The 18,449-nt window shown below is 41.7% G+C and overlaps 3 protein-coding genes across 8 annotated transcripts in view; all 3 read left to right on the top strand.

Moving 5' to 3' along the window:
* The window catches only part of LOC135170881 (uncharacterized), a 59,171-nt gene extending 50,055 nt beyond the window's left edge, over window positions 1-9,116 (top strand). For 3 of the 6 annotated variants that reach the window (XM_064137032.1, XM_064137033.1, XM_064137038.1), the window contains 2 exons: window positions 1,045-1,135; window positions 7,982-9,116. In XM_064137032.1, coding sequence (XP_063993102.1) covers window positions 1,045-1,135; window positions 7,982-9,116 — 1,226 coding nt within the window. The remainder of the gene's footprint in view (window positions 1-1,044; window positions 1,136-7,981) is intronic. The other 3 variants (XM_064137034.1, XM_064137036.1, XM_064137035.1) reach the window with 1 other exon arrangement.
* Window positions 9,117-9,173: 57 nt separating this feature from the next.
* Window positions 9,174-16,805, top strand: LOC135170884 (uncharacterized). Its single transcript, XM_064137041.1, has 2 exons — window positions 9,174-9,995; window positions 16,668-16,805. Exons 1-2 carry the CDS (start codon window positions 9,174-9,176, stop codon window positions 16,728-16,730), a joined length of 885 nt encoding a protein of 294 aa, XP_063993111.1. The 3' UTR covers window positions 16,731-16,805.
* A 14-nt stretch (window positions 16,806-16,819) lies between these two features.
* On the top strand, window positions 16,820-18,078 carry LOC135171050 (uncharacterized). Its single transcript, XM_064137340.1, has 2 exons — window positions 16,820-17,552; window positions 17,615-18,078. The coding sequence occupies exons 1-2, from the start codon at window positions 16,820-16,822 to the stop codon at window positions 18,076-18,078; spliced, it is 1,197 nt and encodes a 398-aa protein (XP_063993410.1).
* Window positions 18,079-18,449: the final 371 nt, after the last annotated feature.

Here is an 18,449-nt window from a genome sequence, read left to right on the forward strand (position 1 = left end):
TTATTGAGGGTCGAGTGCAGTAAAAGAATGGAAAATATGTTATAAAGCAATTTAAAATACAAACTTAATGAAGGAATTAGGACAATTTTGGCAGTGATGGGTTTCTGAAATATGTCCTTTACAAATTCGAAGGAAACGGAGGATTATTTTAATAAAATAATTTAAGAGAGTCTGGAAGAAATATTTAAGAAATCTTTTGAATGAGTTTATGATTTAATGATTTTGTTGAGAATATGAAGAAAAAACTGAATTTAAATAAATTCTAAGAAATATCTTTTGAAAGATTGTTTGAAAAGAAACGGGAAAAATTCAAGAGAATGTTCTAAAATAATTATGTGTAAGAAAAAGAAAAAAGGGTTGCACTCCGGGAGTGCAGGCAGAAGTGAAAACTTAAACTTATGGCGCGTTGGGCACTTTTTTGGGTGAGCATTTTTAGGTGCGCTCGCGACATGAGAAATTGTATATAAAAAATCAAGTTTATCAAAGCAATGTGGGCACTTTTTAAATGGACATGAAGTATAATAATATCACGTCCCTAGTGAAGTCATCTATCCAGTTTTTTTTTTTCTGTTTCGAGCATAATTTGAATCATCCGCATCCATTTTCAAGACAAATCTATAATCAAAGATAAAAATGTAGATTTTTTTTAAACTATAATCGTAGCATATATATTTTTTCGGGTTTTCCTACTTTTCCGCCTTTCCGATAATTTTTAATTCTTAGCTGAAATGTGCATAAAGTTAATTTTCCTTATTCCCCATAATTTCGAGATTCTCTGTAATTTTGTAAAAATTTATTAACTTCACACTTTAAATGCAGCGCCCTTTTAAACGCTAGCGCCAAACATATACTCTTGTCATGTAATAATGTAACTCTTGGTAAATCAGGAAGTTGTCTCTCTAGCCGAAGAAAGAGACAGCTGATATATACCTATGCGTATACTAATAGTATTGTACACTATTGTAAACATACATATATATACCCCACGTGTTTCTCATTTTTTAGATAATTTCATTTAATAACGTGTTGCATTTGTTTATGTAGGTAGCTGTTCCGGCGAGAGCGCACAAAAAAACCGGCAGAGAGGGGGATGCGGGTTAACGGGGGAGAATAAACGTGACACGAGAAACACTGGGTTTGTCACTATAAAAACGATTTTATTTCGCGTCACTTCTGCTTAAAATCATACACTGGTTTACAATTATGTGCGTTGCACTTGAGCCGCGAACAAACAGTTAAATATTGAACGCGGTAGAGACGTATTTGGTGACAGAGATATAACACCACTACAGATCACCATGAGAGCACGTTGAGAAGTGACCCCCGGAAGGGCCGAGAGAATTCCAACGAATGTATGGAACGTTCGAGATCAAAATCGAACGTTCCAGATAAATCACCGGCAACGGTGATAAGGGCAGCGCCTCAGGTGTGCAATTAGGCACCTGGATACCAGCGCGGCCGGTCAGGCAGACCTCGCCCAGGAGGTGCTGCCACCCTTAGCCACATGAGGCCGTCGCCTCAACAGTAGCAATTGTAATAATGTATACAAAATATAGTAACACTATAGTATACAAATGCACTACAACAATGTTTTTATTAATACTATTAACACTTTAGATTTGTTTTTTTTTTCAACACAATACCGTAGCGGCAACACAAGTCAAATGAAATATTTAAATAAAATGCCGGACGGGGGCAAAAATCCCACACGTGGGAGTTTCATGCGCAAATCCCTCGCGCAACTACTGCTACGGCTAGAGCGCAGAGGTACGCGGACTGGGGCAGTGTGGGTCCCGCATTTGGCATCAATGTAAAATCTCATCTGTCGCGAGCGCACCTAAAAATGGTCACCCGAAAACGTGCCCAACGCGCCATAAGAAGTTTTCACTATAAAAATGTAATTTCGCGTGTTTTGACACGCAACAAATCATCAGGGGAAGTTCAATTATAACAGGCAGGCTTACCGTTGGGAGGAGGTTATGTTCAGGGACACTCAGTGCGGTATTATGAAAACAACCTTGCCAGGTTATGGTTTTCGGAAACCTCGCATGGCCTATGAATCTACTCTACTTACATGATAACAAACTATGTTCAGGGACAGCTAAATATGTAATATGTTTGGGGCGGGAAGAAAATATCAGGGGGGCACTCACAGTCTCGGGGTTCCTCCAGTCTCCGGATATCTCTACTGGGCAGCAAGATGAATACGTTGGGATGACCGATGTCTACGTTCACACTCTACTCTAATTCTCTCTCACCACTCTTTTCGCGATCTCCATTTCGAACTTTGACTCCTTCTATTTCCGCTCCTTCTCCGTTCTTCCTCAAATCTTCATACTTTTCCCTTCCGGGACAATTCAAGGGGGACTAGGTTTTTGAAATACTTCTGTATGGGACTGGATTCGGCTATTTTAATGCCGGAATCGGTTCTCGGGGTGACTTCAACACAGGACTATTCTAGGGCTATTCCTAAGTCCGAATCTGCTTTCGCGGCAACTCCAGCACGGAACTATTCTCGGGCTGCTCTCAAGCCGGAATAGACATCGGAATACTTCTCTCGATCCTCTTGGTGGGTGGGGGGGATTCCTTTTGAGAATCGTCACACAGGTGTGATGTCATGTGGGTACCCTCTGCTCTAGACACCAAGGGGGGGCAGATGACAATATCGCACTGCGAATGCTACGGCGAAGGGTTAAAGGGAAGGGGTAGGAATCTACTCGGGAGTGGAATATCCAACGGTAGCTAGAAAACAAAATCTATGATATTCTGAATAATAATTAATAGGCGGCGAGGGGACAGACGCACAATGTCGGCCGCGTTACAACTTATTAAAAATATCCTCTGTTAAATTTTTCAGATTTATTCCTACATGACAAAATAGTTGGAAATATCAATATTATGTCACAAAGAGATTAACGGAGAGGAAAATTAATCGAGAAAAATTTGGATTTTTTTTTTAAGTGAAAACTTCTTATGGCGCGTTGGGCACTTTTGAGGGTGAGCATTTTCTCGTGAACTCGCGACAGATGAGATTTTACAATGATGCCAGGTGCGGGACCCACACGTCTCCCACTGCCCCACTCCGCAGCAGTAGTTGCGCGAGGGACTTGCGCATGAAACCCCCACGCGTTGGATCTTTGCCCCCGTCTGGCATCGCTGCTATCAGTATACGCATAGGTATACAGGGTGTCCCAGAATTGCACGTCCAAACTTTAAACTTAAGTTGGGGGTGAAATTCTGGATCGAAAAGTCCTAAGCGACTTTTTGATCAGATGCACCCTCTTCAAGTTATTGAGGGTTGAAGTTGGACGAATCAGGGGCGTGGAATACCCAGTCGCACGTCGGTGAGAAAAACATGCGAGTGTAGTGGTGTCCCCACCATACCGTACTACTCCCCTGCAGCGGCAGAAAGAGATGACTGGCGGCGGAGGGTAAGAGGAAGGGGAGGGGAAATAAAAAAAATGAACACCCGCCCGCTACATAATAGTAGATTATGACATGAGGACGATAGGTGGAGGATTGTGAGAAGTGTGAAGTTTGCAGCACGAGGCGTGACAAGTCGCAGTCGAGGCGAGCCGGAGGCTTCGCCCCCCCCCCCCCAGCGAAAAACAGAAATAGACTTAATTAAAAAAAAATTATTCTTTAGAAAAATACATAAACAATATCAACTAAAGAAAACGAATCTTAGCGTTTTGCTTAGGTTCTATTGTCCATGGTTGTGTTCATCGAAAGAAGAAATCATACGATTGCAAAATTTATTCACCAAAAAACATTTTATAATTTGTATCAATTTAATTTTATAAAATTTTATAATATTAAAGCACTTATTAATCTTTTAGTATTTCGATTAAGATGAAAAGTGAAAAACAGAATTAGGCTTAATTAAAAAAAAATTATTCTTTGGAAAAATACATAAACAAGATAAATTAAAGAAAACGAATCTTAATCGAAATACTAAAAGATTAATAATGCTTCAATATTATAAAATTTTATAAAATTAAATTGATACAAATTATAAAATGTTTTTTGGTGAATAAATTTTGCAATCGTATGATTTCTTCTTTCGATGAACACAACCATGGACAATAGAACCTAAGCAAAACGTTAAGATTCGTTTTCTTTAGTTGATATTGTTTATGTATTTTTCTAAAGAATAATTTTTTTTTAAATAAGTCTATTTCTGTTTTTCGATGGGGGGGGGGGGGGGGCGAAGCCTCCGGCTCGCCTCGACTGCGACTTGTCACGCCTCGTGCTGCAAACTTCACACTTCTCACAATCCTCCACCTATCGTCCTCATGTCATAATCTACTATTATGTAGCGGGCGGGTGTTCATTTTTTTTATTTCCCCTCCCCTTCCTCTTACCCTCCGCCGCCAGTCATCTCTTTCTGCCGCTGCAGGGGAGTAGTACGGTATGGTGGGGACACCACTACACTCGCATGTTTTTCTCACCGACGTGCGACTGGGTATTCCACGCCCCTGATTCGTCCAACTTCAACCCTCAATAACTTGAAGAGGGTGCATCTGATCAAAAAGTCGCTCAGGACTTTTCGATCCAGAATTTCACCCCCAACTTAAGTTTAAAGTTTGGACGTGCAATTCTGGGACACCCTGTATATAAGCTGTTTCTTTCTTCCGCTAGGGAAACAACTTCCTGTTTTACAACAACAGGTACATTAAGGGGTTACATGGGTTTCCTCGGGCAAAAAACGGCCTTTTTTCAATAATTTTTTTTGCATATAAAAAATGAAATATTTAGATGAAACTTTTTATTATTTAAAAGACACATATTTAATAAACATTTTGTGAAATTTTCAAAAAAAAATATCAAGATGGCGGCCATTACGACGCCATTTCCGGCAGTCCCTCGGAAAAAAGGTGCCTCCGCGTTGTCAGCAGAACTTCTTTCAGGATTATCTGAAATGAAAGGAAAAAAATCGTGTTTTTAGTAAAGACAACAAACTAGGTATTGGACGAAGGAAAAAAAAAATGAAAATTCGATTTTTGGCAGACATTTTTATAAAAAAATGCAAATTTTGATGAAAATTTCTCGAAATTTTTTAATTTTTAAATAGTTGTAATTAAAAAAAAAAATCCTTCGTTCAAGACCTTATAAATGATATCTCGAAGAATTGTGTAAAATTTCATTAAGATCGGTTGAGTAGTTCGCGAGAAATCTTGACAACCGACTTTGAAAATATAGTTTTGAGAAAAACGCGTTGAAAGTTTTGGAGACAATAAAAGTGGGAAAAAAAATCTTTTTTTCAACTTACATTGAATCGTCGATTTCTGGGCCATAAATTAGAGAACCTGCTGCAGCTGCAATGTCCAGGGCATCCTTTTGCTCCTGTCGATAACGAACCCTGGCTTATCTGGGCTCTAGACACTTTAAACGGCTCTAGACACTTTCAATTACATGACCTCGAGCGTCCGTCTTTTCAGGGCTGTATCTCCGAAACTATTACTCGGATCAACTTGAAAATTTAGGACAATATTCTAGAGATGTTATAGAATTTAATAAGACAAAAAAAATCGATTTTTTGAAACCGTGAAACCCATGTAACCCCTTAAAAGAATACAAGTTTGGCGCCAGCGTTTAAAAAGGCGCTGAATTTAATGTTTGAAGCTGATAAATTTCTACAAAATTTTCAGAAAATCTCGGAATTTTGGGGAATTAGGAAAATTATCAGTATGCTCATTTCAGCTAAGAATTAAAAATTATCGGAAAGCCGGAAAAGTAGAATTTTACTAGGGACGTGATTCGATGGTAGGAAAATCGCTCAAAATTATGGGAAAACCGGAAAAGTAGGAAAACCCGTAAAATCGAAAATATCCTCAATTTAGTCGAGAATTTGACTAGGGACTTGAATCGACGGTCGGAAAATCGTTAAAAATTATGCGAAAGCCGGAAAAGTAGGAAAACCCGAAAAATCAAAAATATACTCAATTTAGTAGAGAATTTCACTAGGGACGTGAATCGACGATCGGAAATTCGGATGGTCGGAAAAAATATATAGGCTACGGTTATAGCTTTAAAAAAATCTACATTTTTATTTTTGATTATAGATTTGTCTTGAAAATGGATGCGATTTTATATGAAGAATTTGATTTAACCATGTCCAATGATCGCAATCTTAGCACAAAAAAATACAAAACTACTAGTGAAGCAGTATTCACAAGAAATATAAATAGATTTATATCAAAATTGTTCATTTCACACTTTAGTTGCCATAGACCTATTGTTTCAGTTTTAGAATTTGATGAAAATGCTGATAATGATGATGTAAGAGTTGTTGAAATTATGGATGAGAATTGATGAATTTTGTATTTACTATTTACTAATATTTACTCATTTAAATGAAACCACTTCCTTCGAATATAGTTTCTATATTATTATACTTCATGTCCATTCAAAAAGTGCCCACATTGCTTTGATAAACTTGATTTTTTATGTACAATTTCTCATGTCGCGAGCGCACCTAAAAATACTCACCTAAAAAAGTGCCCAACGCGCTATAAGTTCAAGTTTTCACTTCTGCCTGCACTCCCGGAGTGCCACGAGTTTTTTTTTACAACTTTGAATGATCAATAAAAATGAGCTAAAATCAGTCATTTTTTTCTTCTTTTGGGATGACGAGCATCCCACTCTCATTCTTGTCGATGAAAGTTAAATTTGGATAAAACAAATTGCCTCATGTTTTTTTTTCATGAAAATGTCTGAATAAGTGAAAATTACATTCATTCATTTCCGGGTATTTTTGCCGAACAAGGCATAGACGTATATTCTTCGATACTATTTCCTGATACTTTTGTGGTACAACGGGGCACGCGGCGTTGAAGATAAAGACAAAAAAGTTCGGATGACAAATATTCATTATAAAAAAAATACATAACTTTAATGACAAAACTTTTTTGTAATTCTCATAGTTAATCGAATAATTAGAGTAGAAACAGATATAACAGCTTGTTGATATATTGAATAATATATTGAAGATCTTGTATATGTAACTTTTTTCTCAAAGTCTAATAATAGAGAAAATCAATTAGGGAAAAAGACAACGGGTAGCGTCAAACTGCAATACTTGGCAACTACCGAGTGTAAAGCAAATCGATTGTTCTCCAAGTAACCGGTATAGATTTTTCATTCTGACAAGTACAATTAAATAAAAAAGAATACAAATAGAAATTCATCTATCGAAATGTAAGTGGTTTGCAGATGAATAATCTTGGTGATTATTAAACGAAACAAATCCATTTGATAGTATTCTTACATATTAATATTCTATTGAATATTTATTTTCTTACATATTAATATGAAAAAGTCCTAGCCCAAATTTTTTTACTCTTCAACATTCACCAGAATTGTTCATAGCAAAAACATTTCCTCCCCATTTCCTTTACCTTTCAATAATTGAATACGATAACTCCGGTCCTTCGTTATTATGGGCCGCATTATAGGCTGCATTCCATTTAATTTAATCGGACTTTGTTCGATTCCCGAAATAAATTCAAAAACACAGAATTTATAATTAAATAAAACTGAAATTTATTCGGAAATTCACCCGACGTGTAAGTATTGTGACTACAGCTTTATGTATTCAAAGAGATTTCTGACCTTAAAATGGACTCAGTGCTCTCGGTGAAGTTCGGGATCTAACTGATTGACAAGAATAATGTTAGAGTACTCAGTTCCTTACTTGAGGACACAAGGAGGAAATGGAGGGGTTGGAGGGAAGCATGGCTATTTTTTGGGCATACAGATGCTAGCCTTTAGTAAATGGGAAATGGAGAAAATTCGTAGTGGCGTCAGGATTTATGATAGGATTAAGAGTTGGGCCAGATGTAGTTGGGGTATGCCCCAAGCAATAGATGAATAGGAAATAGAAATATTAATGTAAAATACAAAGTGAAGAGCTTAAGCGGCAATTGACAACCTTCATGGGAAACAACAAATTGATGAAAAAATTCCTTGCAATCTACAGTAATAAGACATTTGAAGTGGTCAAGGTGTCCAACCGTATGAAGGAGTACACCACGGCATTGGCAAAAGTTCAGGAGGTGTGTCAAGAGTTTGACCAATTGGACCCCGAAAACGTGTACCATAAGCCAGAATCTCGATTTGACATTGAGGGTGACTACTATGATAACATTGCAGAATTTGAAAGACTAGTAGCTAACGCCCGTGAAGAATCCGCAAGATCCACTTCAGAGTTCAGTACCGAAAGCACACGTCATGACTCGGGCATACGAAAATTTAAACTACCCAGTCCAGACTTGCCTATCTTCAGCGGGGAATATGAAAACTGGCTCTCATTTAAATCAGAATTCGAAGCAGCTATTCACAGTCAACAGGATCTCAGTAAAGTCACAAAACTTTCATATCTCCGACGATGCCTCAAAGACACGGCACTGGACAAGGTAAAAATGCTGCCAGTAACGGAAGAAAATTACGATAGGGCGTGGACAATTCTCAACGAAACCTACTCCAACGATCGGTTGATCATCTCCAGACATTTCCAATTGTTGTTGAATTTTCCGAAACAACTCCAAGAAACCGCAGCTAGCCTCACCAAAATTGTCGATGACACTCGACAACATGTTGAAATGCTCAAAACGGTAGGTGTTACCATCAATGACGAAACCATTGTAGCAATGGTAGAGAATATCCTCTATCGGGCTACCATTGACGCTTGGGAGGAAACCTTGACCAAGGGAATCTTTCCAACGTCGAAAGAACGACTGGAGTTTCTGTCACAAAGGGCTTCTCGGTTCTCGGTTCGCGATAACGCCAAATGCAACTCCGAGACAAGGATAGAAGAGACCACGACGAACAAATACAATAACAAACGTTCACACGCTAAAGCATTTTATACAGCGACCGACACAAAATGCTCAGTATGCGATCAGGATCACCATGCACTGTATAAGTGCAAAAAATTTAGAAATATGAACGTACCACGGCGCCTCGAGACTGTTAAGAATCACTCATTCTGTGAAAATTGCCTACTTAAAGGTCATGGCGAGGAGCAGTGTGCATCCAAACACATGCGCTGGGTATGCGAGGGAAGGCATAATACTTTAATTCATACAGAAAGTAATGCAAATTCCGAAGGTTGACAATTAACAAGTGCGGACAGAGCCACAGCATTGATTCACAGCGAAGCGAGCAATCAAATGCTCATCACAGCCATTGTCAATGTCACAAACAAGAACAAAGGGCTGATCCGCACAAGAATTTTATTAGACACCTGTTCAACAACTAACTTCATGACAGAAAGGCTCGCCAATAAGCTCAAGCTAGAAAAGAGAGAATACTCAATTCCAGTGGGTGGTATTAATGGATTGACCACATACACCAAACATCAAGTGATGACAACGATTAAATCTACCACAAGTAAATATGAAAAAACTTTAACTTTCCTCACGATTCCCAACATCACAGACTTGGTTCCAGCACAGCCTCTTCCACGAGAAACGTTGGTATTTCCAAAAAATCTGAAATTAGCTGATCCCACTTTTTACCTCCCGGGACCAATCGAGATGTTGCTCGGATCAGGCCCTACGCTAGCATTACTCTGTGTTGGACAATACATACTCCCGCCTGATTTATACCTCCAAAAAACCCAACTTGGATGGATCGTTGGGGGCAGCAGTGCAACGTCACATCACGACTCAACTCAACAAACATTTTGTATCTCAACTGATTTTGATCTGGAGAATTTCTGGAAATTGGAAGAGGTACCAAAAAAGACGTTTTTATCTTCAGAGGAACTATTGGCAGAACAACACTACGTCAAGAATTTTCGGAGAGACACAACAGGTCGCTACATCGTGGCTCTCACATTTAAACCAGGCGCTCCTCATTTAAGCTCGTCCAGAGAACTGGCCCAGAAACGATTAAGATCCCTCGAACGCAAATTTCATCATCAACCTCAGCTAAAGCAACAATACACGGAAGTCCTTTCTGAATACTTGGAACTCGGTCAAATGACGAAGGTCAGTGTTCTGTCGCAGAATTCGTCCCTCTCTTATTAAATTTATTCTTCTCGAAATATATTTTTTATTCATAATTTCCAAATATTAATGATCGAAACTTTTCCCACAATGTTACTTTCACGACCAAATCGTTTTATTGCGGATTTGGCTTAATTGTAGAAATTTCTTGTTCCTTCCATTAACGAAGGAATGTTCCCCCTTAAAATCTTTCTGACCTGCATTTATTACCATTGAAATATTTCTCTTCCAATGTTTTATTGCGGTCGGACTTTTCCGAAATATTAATCCCGACACTCTAAATGGTTTTCCCTTTTGGAGTTTGTCCATCACTCTTAGACACAGACCACTACACCAATCTATAAGGTTGTAAAAATTTTCTATTCGGTGCGTCGTTTTTCTCAACGCATCAGTCTCTCAGTGCGTCTATGCCTCAGCGCATCAGTCCCTGTCTCTCCGTGCCTCGCGCAAATTATGCTATAATTTCCTTATTGTTTGCTATCCTTTTTAAATTTCCATATTTCAACCTCATTACTAAAAGTGTATTATCTATTCCAATAAAGTGTTTTTAAAATAAATTAAATAAATTAAAAACAATCTGACATTATTCATTCACTTCCGCATTAACTCGACAGTGTGCGAGTGAACATAATTTTTGGTCCTTCGAGCCGGATGTCAAACGTAAATAAAATCAGTGAAATCAGTGGAACAGTGTAAGTGAAGATGCCCATGTCCGACACGGAAGAATTCTCCACTCTTAGGAGGAAACGTGGTTCCATCCAGGCAGCCATCACCAATTTCTCAACGATCGTGGAGACGTATATACAAACCCCCACGAATGACAGGAAGCCATTTCAACTCCAAGCAGCTCTCCAAAGGCTCAAGGAAAGATTTAACGTGTTTCCCGACATTCAAGATCGCTTGGAACAACTGGATGAGAATGAAGTATCCAAACGCTTCAAGATGGAAGACGCCTACGACAAGGTCGTAGGAAATGCTCTAGAACTCCTAGAACTCCATCACAATCTGGCGCCACCTCCATCACCATCACCGTTTCACACATCAACAACACCAAGAGTGGTTAATAATTATATTCAAAGGCCTCGCTTGCCAGAAATAAAAATCGCTGAGTTTGACGGATCTATTGAAAATTTCCCTCCATTCTGGGATTCGTTCAAAACAGTGATTCACGAGAACGCAGATCCACAGAACATTCAGAAGTTCCACTATCTGCGGGGATTACTCAAGGGGAGTGCTGCTACTGCCATCGGTTCTCTCGCAACCACACATGAGAACTATGGCACCGCTATTGACATTCTGAAAAAGAAATTTGACTGTAGGAAAAAGATACTCCGTCGGCACTGGGCAATCATGCCGGATTATCCACCCATGCAACGGGACTCTCCAGCAGCACTAGGACAACTAGCAGATGTCATGAACCAGAACATCCAAGCACTGGAAACTCTGGGACAGAATGTCAGCAGCTGGGATCTACCCCTCACCGACCTGATCACCCTGAAGCTGGCACCAGAAACGATTTGGCAATGGGAGCTAAAAAATCAAGGTACGGAGTTGCCCACTTATAAAGAATTATTAGAATTTATAGAAGCCAGAGCGACGTGCCACGATACGAGGACATCAACTTCGAGGAGCCATCCTCCAAGTTATTCAGAGCCATCTTCCTCTGACAAGAAGAGGGAGAAGAAACCCCGAAGACAAGCCTTTGTGGCCGGATCAACTGATTCACCAGCATCAACATCAGCAGCATCAGCTCTACCGGGTTCAGTATGCTTTCTCCATTGTCAAACGATACACCGACACATCGGAAAGTGTCCAGTGTTCAAGGGTCTCACTCCAGAGCAGAGGTTTTCCAAGGCGAAGAGTGTTGGCTTATGTATTAACTGTCTCAAGCCAGGACACGAACGCTCAGTCTGTGTATCACCAGTGGATTGTTCGATCTGCAAGGACAGACATCATACGCTTCTCCACTTCAATACTGGAGAGAAGTCAACGCCCTCTCAATCTTGACTAGAACAGACCCAGAGCCTCTGCGGACGGCGAACGGCATTGATCATCAGCTCCTCCACATGTGATCTGATGGTGACGGCGAAGGTCAACGTACTTGATACCCACAGACAACCTGTCGACTGTCGAGTGCTACTGGACACCGGATCCACCACCAATTTCATCAAGGAGAGTTTAGCCATCGCCCTCAATCTCCCGCTTCAACCATTCGCTGTATCCATTGGAGCGTTGAATGACGCAAATACCACCACCAGGTATTTAGTCACCGCCACAATTCGATCACGGACAACTGAGTATGAAAGGACACTCAACTTCTTGACGATCCCCAACATCACTCAGGCTGTACCTGATCAACCAATTGATCGTAGCGCCATCAGGATTCCCACCAACATCAAGCTTGCTGATCCTGACTTCCATCATCCAGCATCAGTGGACATGCTCCTTGGATCTGGACCTACATTATCGCTTCTCTGCAAAGGCAAGGAAAAGCTCACACCAGCAGATCAACCGGAGTTGTATCTTCAACAGACTTTGCTCGGTTGGGTAATCGGAGGGAGCGCACCAACAATGCAGACAATACGTCGACGCGTATGCAACGTTATCGGCACCTCCAGCATTGACTTCGATCTCTCCAAGTTTTGGGCGATCGAAGAAGTTGACACCACTTCATCTTCAACCAGTACTGAGTCGGATTGCGAACGACACTTTCTGGAGAATATCAAACGCAACAACACTGGTAGATATGTTGTTGCTTTACCATTCAACGGGAAGGAATCTCTGATCGGCGAGTCGCGATCACGAGCTTTCCGCCGTCTCAAATCTCTGGAACGAAGACTGGATGGCAACGCAGACCTCAACACGCAATATCGTGCAGTGATTCAAGAGTATTTAGATCTTGGTCATCTCACAGAAGTGACCAGAGCAGACTTATCCAACTTGGGATATTATCTGCCACATCACGCTGTGATTAAGGAGAGCAGTTTGACGACGAAGGTCCGTGTTGTCTTCGATGGATCAGCGAAGACCAGCACCGGGATATCTCTCAACGAGACCTTACATGTCGGGCCTACCATTCAGGACGACATATTTTCTCTTCTTCTACGTTTCCGTCTTTACCCATACGTACTCACAGGGGACATCGAGAAAATGTATAGACAAGTTCTCGTACGCCCTGAAGACAGGAAATTCCAACGAATATTATGGCGTGACGGGAAGGAACCAGTAAGAACATTCGAGCTGAATACAGTGACGTTCGGACTCTCTGCAGCCCCATATCTTGCGATTAGATGTCTTCATCAACTGGCGAAAGATGATGGCCATCTGCATCCAGAAGCTGCACGAGTGCTTCAACGTGAACTGTATGTCGACGATCTACTTACTGGAACACCGACTCGGGACGAAGCTATTCATCTGCGAGAAGAATTGGACAAGTTGGTGAATCTCGGAGGATTCAACCTGAGACAATGGGCTTCCAACGACCCATCCATTTTGAACGATTTGACACCAGAGAGTATCAACCACAATCTTCAAATTGGCGATACTGCAACGTTGAAAACTCTAGGCGTACTCTGGAACTCAACAGCTGACAGCATCACCTACACTGCCAAATTATCGTTGAGCGCTGCTATCACTAAACGGACAGTTTTATCTGAGACAGCGAAGATTTTCGATCCCCTTGGTCTTCTCTCACCAGTGGTCGTCATGGCAAAAATGATCATGCAAAAACTTTGGACCCTGAAGACAGGCTGGGATACTCCACTCCCATCTGAGATCCAGGAAGAGTGGCTCCAGTTTTATGGACAGCTCCAGCAGATCAACATGGTGACATTTCCACGATTCGTTCTCCAAGTAAAATATACAGACATTCAACTCCACGGATTCAGTGATGCCAGTCAGGATGCCTACGGAGCTTGTGTGTATCTCCGTTCGACTGGAATTAACGGGGAGATCAAAACCACACTCCTATGTGCCAAGTCTCGTGTTGCTCCACTCAAGAAGCTTACGATTCCAAGGCTTGAACTCTGTGGAGCCCAACTCTTGATTAAGCTCATCCAAGGAATCAAGAAAGCTATCAACCTTCACATCGATCGCACCATCTACTGGACAGACTCTACCATTGTGCTCCATTGGATCCACACACCTGCACATCAGCTCCAGACCTTCGTCTCCAATCGAGTAGCAGATATCCAATCCAAATCTGAACAAGACGATTGGAGACACGTGAGAACTCAGGACAATCCAGCGGACTTGGTCTCTCGCGGACAGCTCATCAAGGACTTCATTATCTCCAAGATCTGGTTTGAAGGCCCTGCCTGGCTCCAAGCAGAAGAGGACAATTGGCCAGTTCTCGATCTTCAATTCTCCTCTCCTCCAACTGAAATCAAGAGCAGGTTTTGTCATGTAGCTCATGGTGAACCAGGAAGGCATCCTCTGGAACAGTATTCCTCATTTGTTCAATTGAAACGCGTGATTGCTTTTTGTTTACGTTTCAGGAGTCACAAGCAGGGCCCAATCACAGCAGACGAGCTCGCAACAGCTGAGCAGGGTATCATCCACTGGCTGCAAACCGAGACGTTTGGCCCTCTCAGACGCGCTCTTCAAGGTACTGGAAATCAGCAAACCAAGAACCAGGAGTTGGCCGCGGTGTCCAAGCTACATCCATTCCTGGACAAGGATGGCCTCATCAGGGTAGGAGGTAGACTGCAAAACGCCATGATCCCGTACTCGCAGAAACATCCTCTAATCTTGCCCAAGTCTCATCCGTTAACGAGACTCATCATCAGGGAAGCCCATACGTCTCAGCTACATACAGGTCCTCAAGCAACATTGTACCACCTCAGACAGAAATATTGGCCATTGGATGGTCGGAACTCTGTACGTCGCGAGATCCAAAGATGCATCCGATGTACCAGAATGAATCCACCGTCAGTCAACTACATCATGGGAAACTTGCCAGCCGCTCGAGTGAGGGAATCTCGTCCATTTTCAAACGTAGGCATTGATTATTGCGGTCCTTTTTTTATCAAAGAGAAGAAGTTCCGCAATCGAGGTCGGGTCAAGGTCTACGTTGCCATCTTCACCTGTATAGCAGTGAAGGCTGTTCATTTGGAAGTCGTCAGTGATCTCACCACTGAAGCATTTCTGGCATCACTACGAAGATTCATCGCTAGGCGCGGATACTGTAAAAACATCTATTCGGACAACGGCACGAACTTCGTCGGGGCCAACAATCAGCTGAAAGAAATCTACCAATTTCTTCAGTCCAAGGATCACCAGGAGACTCTCCAATCAGAATTGACCAGACAACAGATCCAATGGCATTTCATCCCTCCCTTGTCACCCCACTTTGGTGGTCTATGGGAAGCTGCGGTGAAATCCTTTAAGCACCACCTGTACCGCATCATCACCAATGAGCTTCTAACCTTCGAGGAGTTCAACACCTTGGTCATCGAAATCGAAGCAGTGCTGAACTCCCGACCTCTTACTCCGATGTCTGCTGACCCCAACGATCTGTTGGTCTTAACTCCTGGTCATTTCCTGATTGGAGAGCCCCTCACAATCTCAAGGGAACGTGACTTCACCGACACTCCTAGAAACCGATTGTCCACGTGGGAACATATTCAGAAATTGAAGCAACACTTCTGGACTCGCTGGCATCGGGAGTATATAAGCGATCTCAACCTGAGGTCCAAATGGAGTCAAGGGGAGCACCACATCAAGGAAGGCACAGTGGTCTTGCTGAAAGAAGACCACGTACCCGCACTCCAGTGGGCCTTAGGACGTGTCGTCAAGGTGCGACCTGGAGCAGATGGCATTATCCGGACAGTCACCGTCAAAACAGCCAAGGGGCTCTTTGACCGCAACGTCAAGAAGCTGGCCCCTCTACCAATTACCAGCGTGGACACTGACGAACATAAATAAGCTATTACCCTTCTTTATTTCTTCTTCGTCAATTCTTCCTAACTCTAATTCCTCAAAAAACTACTCGAGTCAACCTTTCATTTTGCGTTGATTAAATTAGTTACTCAACGGGGGAGTCTGTTCTGTCGCAGAATTCGTCCCTCCCTTATTAAATTTATTCTTCTCGAAATATATTTTTTATTCATAATTTCCAAATATTAATGATCGAAACTTTTCCCACAATGTTACTTTCACGACCAAATCGTTTTATTGCGGATTTGGCTTAATTGTAGAAATTTCTTGTTCCTTCCATTAACGAAGGAATGTTCCCCCTTAAAATCTTTCTGACCTGCATTTATTACCATTGAAATATTTCTCTTCCAATGTTTTATTGCGGTCGGACTTTTCCGAAATATTAATCCCGACACTCTAAATGGTTTTCCCTTTTGGAGTTTGTCCATCACTCTTAGACACAGACCACTACACCAATCTATAAGGTTGTAAAAATTTTCTATTCGGTGCGTCGTTTTTCTCAACGCATCAGTCTCTCAGCGCATCAGTCCCTGTCTCTCCGTGCCTCGCGCAAATTTTGCTATAATTTCCTTATTGTTTGCTATCCTTTTTAAATTTCCATATTTCAACCTCATTACTAAAAGTGTATTATCTATTCCAATAAAGTGTTTTTAAAATAAATTAAATAAATTAAAAACAATTTGACATTATTCATTCACCTCCGCATTAACTCGACAGTGTGCGAGTGAACAGTCAGCAACGATGACGGGGGAGGATTTTATCTACCTCATCATGCAGTGATAAAGGAGATCAGCCTGACTACCAAGGTCCGGGTAGTATTCGACGGCTCAGCCAGCAGCTCAGACGGGATTTCACTCAACTCAGCCTTAATGATCGGCCCCACGATCCAGGACGATATCTTTTCATTAATTACTAGATTTCGATTCCACAAATATGTTCTAACGGGCGATATCGAAAAGATGTACCGACAGTTCATCGTACGACCTGAGGATCGCCAATATCAAAAAATTCTTTGGTATGACAAGGACAATCGAATTACCACGTACGAGCTCAATACAGTCACCTTTGGACTGTCCGCTGCTCCGTTTTTGGCATCCAGATGCCTCAAGCAGATCGCTCTAGATTACGCTGAGGAATATCCACTCGCTGCACGTGTTTTGGCAAAGGACATGTACGTCGACGACTTGTTGACTGGATTTTCCACTCAGCAAGAGGCCCTGGCTGCTCAAACTCAAATAATCCAATGCCTACTACAGGCAGGTCCCAATATCAGACAATGGGCATCAAATGAGATGAGTCTGCTGCAGCACCTACCTGCAGAAGACATCAATAAACATCTCCAGCTCGACAATGAAAAAACCTTAAAAACATTGGGAGTTTTTTGGCACCCTCAGTCCGACAAAATCAATTATTCAGTCAAGCCAATCATAAATAGCCATGCAATCACCACGAGGTCCATTCTGGCTCATGTAGCCTCATTGTTCGACCCACTAGGGCTTCTTGGTCCAATGATTCTACTCGCCAAGAGTATCATTCAAAGGCTATGGGTGGCAAAAGTGGAGTGGGATGAGTACCAACCAGCATCCACACTCTATGGACTGAGTTTTGCAAAGAACTCCCTAAAATCAATAATTTACAGTTTGATCGGAATGTTCTAATTTCAGCGTCAACATGCATACAGTTACACGGTTTTTGCGACGCAAGCGAGAGAGGATACGGAGCATGTATCTACGTGAGGTCCATCAATACCATGGGGGAGATCCACACAGCTCTTCTATGCTCCAGGTCGAGAGTGGCACCATTAAAAACCATCACAATCCCACGACTCGAACTGTCAAGCGCACAAACCTTGGTTCAACTGTATCAAGCCGTCAAGGAAGCCATCACTGCTCCAGTATCCAAGGTAGTCTTCTGGACTGACTCTATGGTAGCACTCCATTGGATTGCATCATCGCCACATAAATTAAAAACATTTGTGGCTAATCGAGTTGCCGCTATTCAACAAGGTTCTTCTGGGATTGATTGGAGACACATAAGATTCGAGGACAATCCCGCAGATGCTCTTTCACGAGGTCAATTGCCTCAGGAATTGGTCGACACCTGCTTGTGGCGTCAAGGACCAATTTGACTGCGGAATCCTGAGGACACGTGGCAGTGGCTGCCAGTACAACGAATCGAAGCCGATCCTGAAATCAAGATGTCTACCTGTTTGCATATCTTCCCTGAGTTCACTCTATTTTCTCACTACTTATCATGGACTAAATTAAAACGACATGTTGCCATTTGGAGAAGATACTTCAATTATATTCAAGGAAAATTACCATCAAAAGATCCACTGATGGTGACGGAGCTGAGAGAAGCTCAATTGGCCATTCTGAGAGTAGTCCAATCAAAAATGTTTCGAGAAGACATGGTCAGGTTACAGGCCGAGCCAGCTCACTACAATGGCAAGCTCAAAACACTGAATCCGTTTATCGATCATCAAGGAATCATGAGAGT

The sequence above is a fragment of the Diachasmimorpha longicaudata genome, chromosome 18 (genome assembly GCF_034640455.1).
Source record: "Diachasmimorpha longicaudata isolate KC_UGA_2023 chromosome 18, iyDiaLong2, whole genome shotgun sequence".
NCBI lineage: Eukaryota > Metazoa > Arthropoda > Insecta > Hymenoptera > Braconidae > Diachasmimorpha > Diachasmimorpha longicaudata.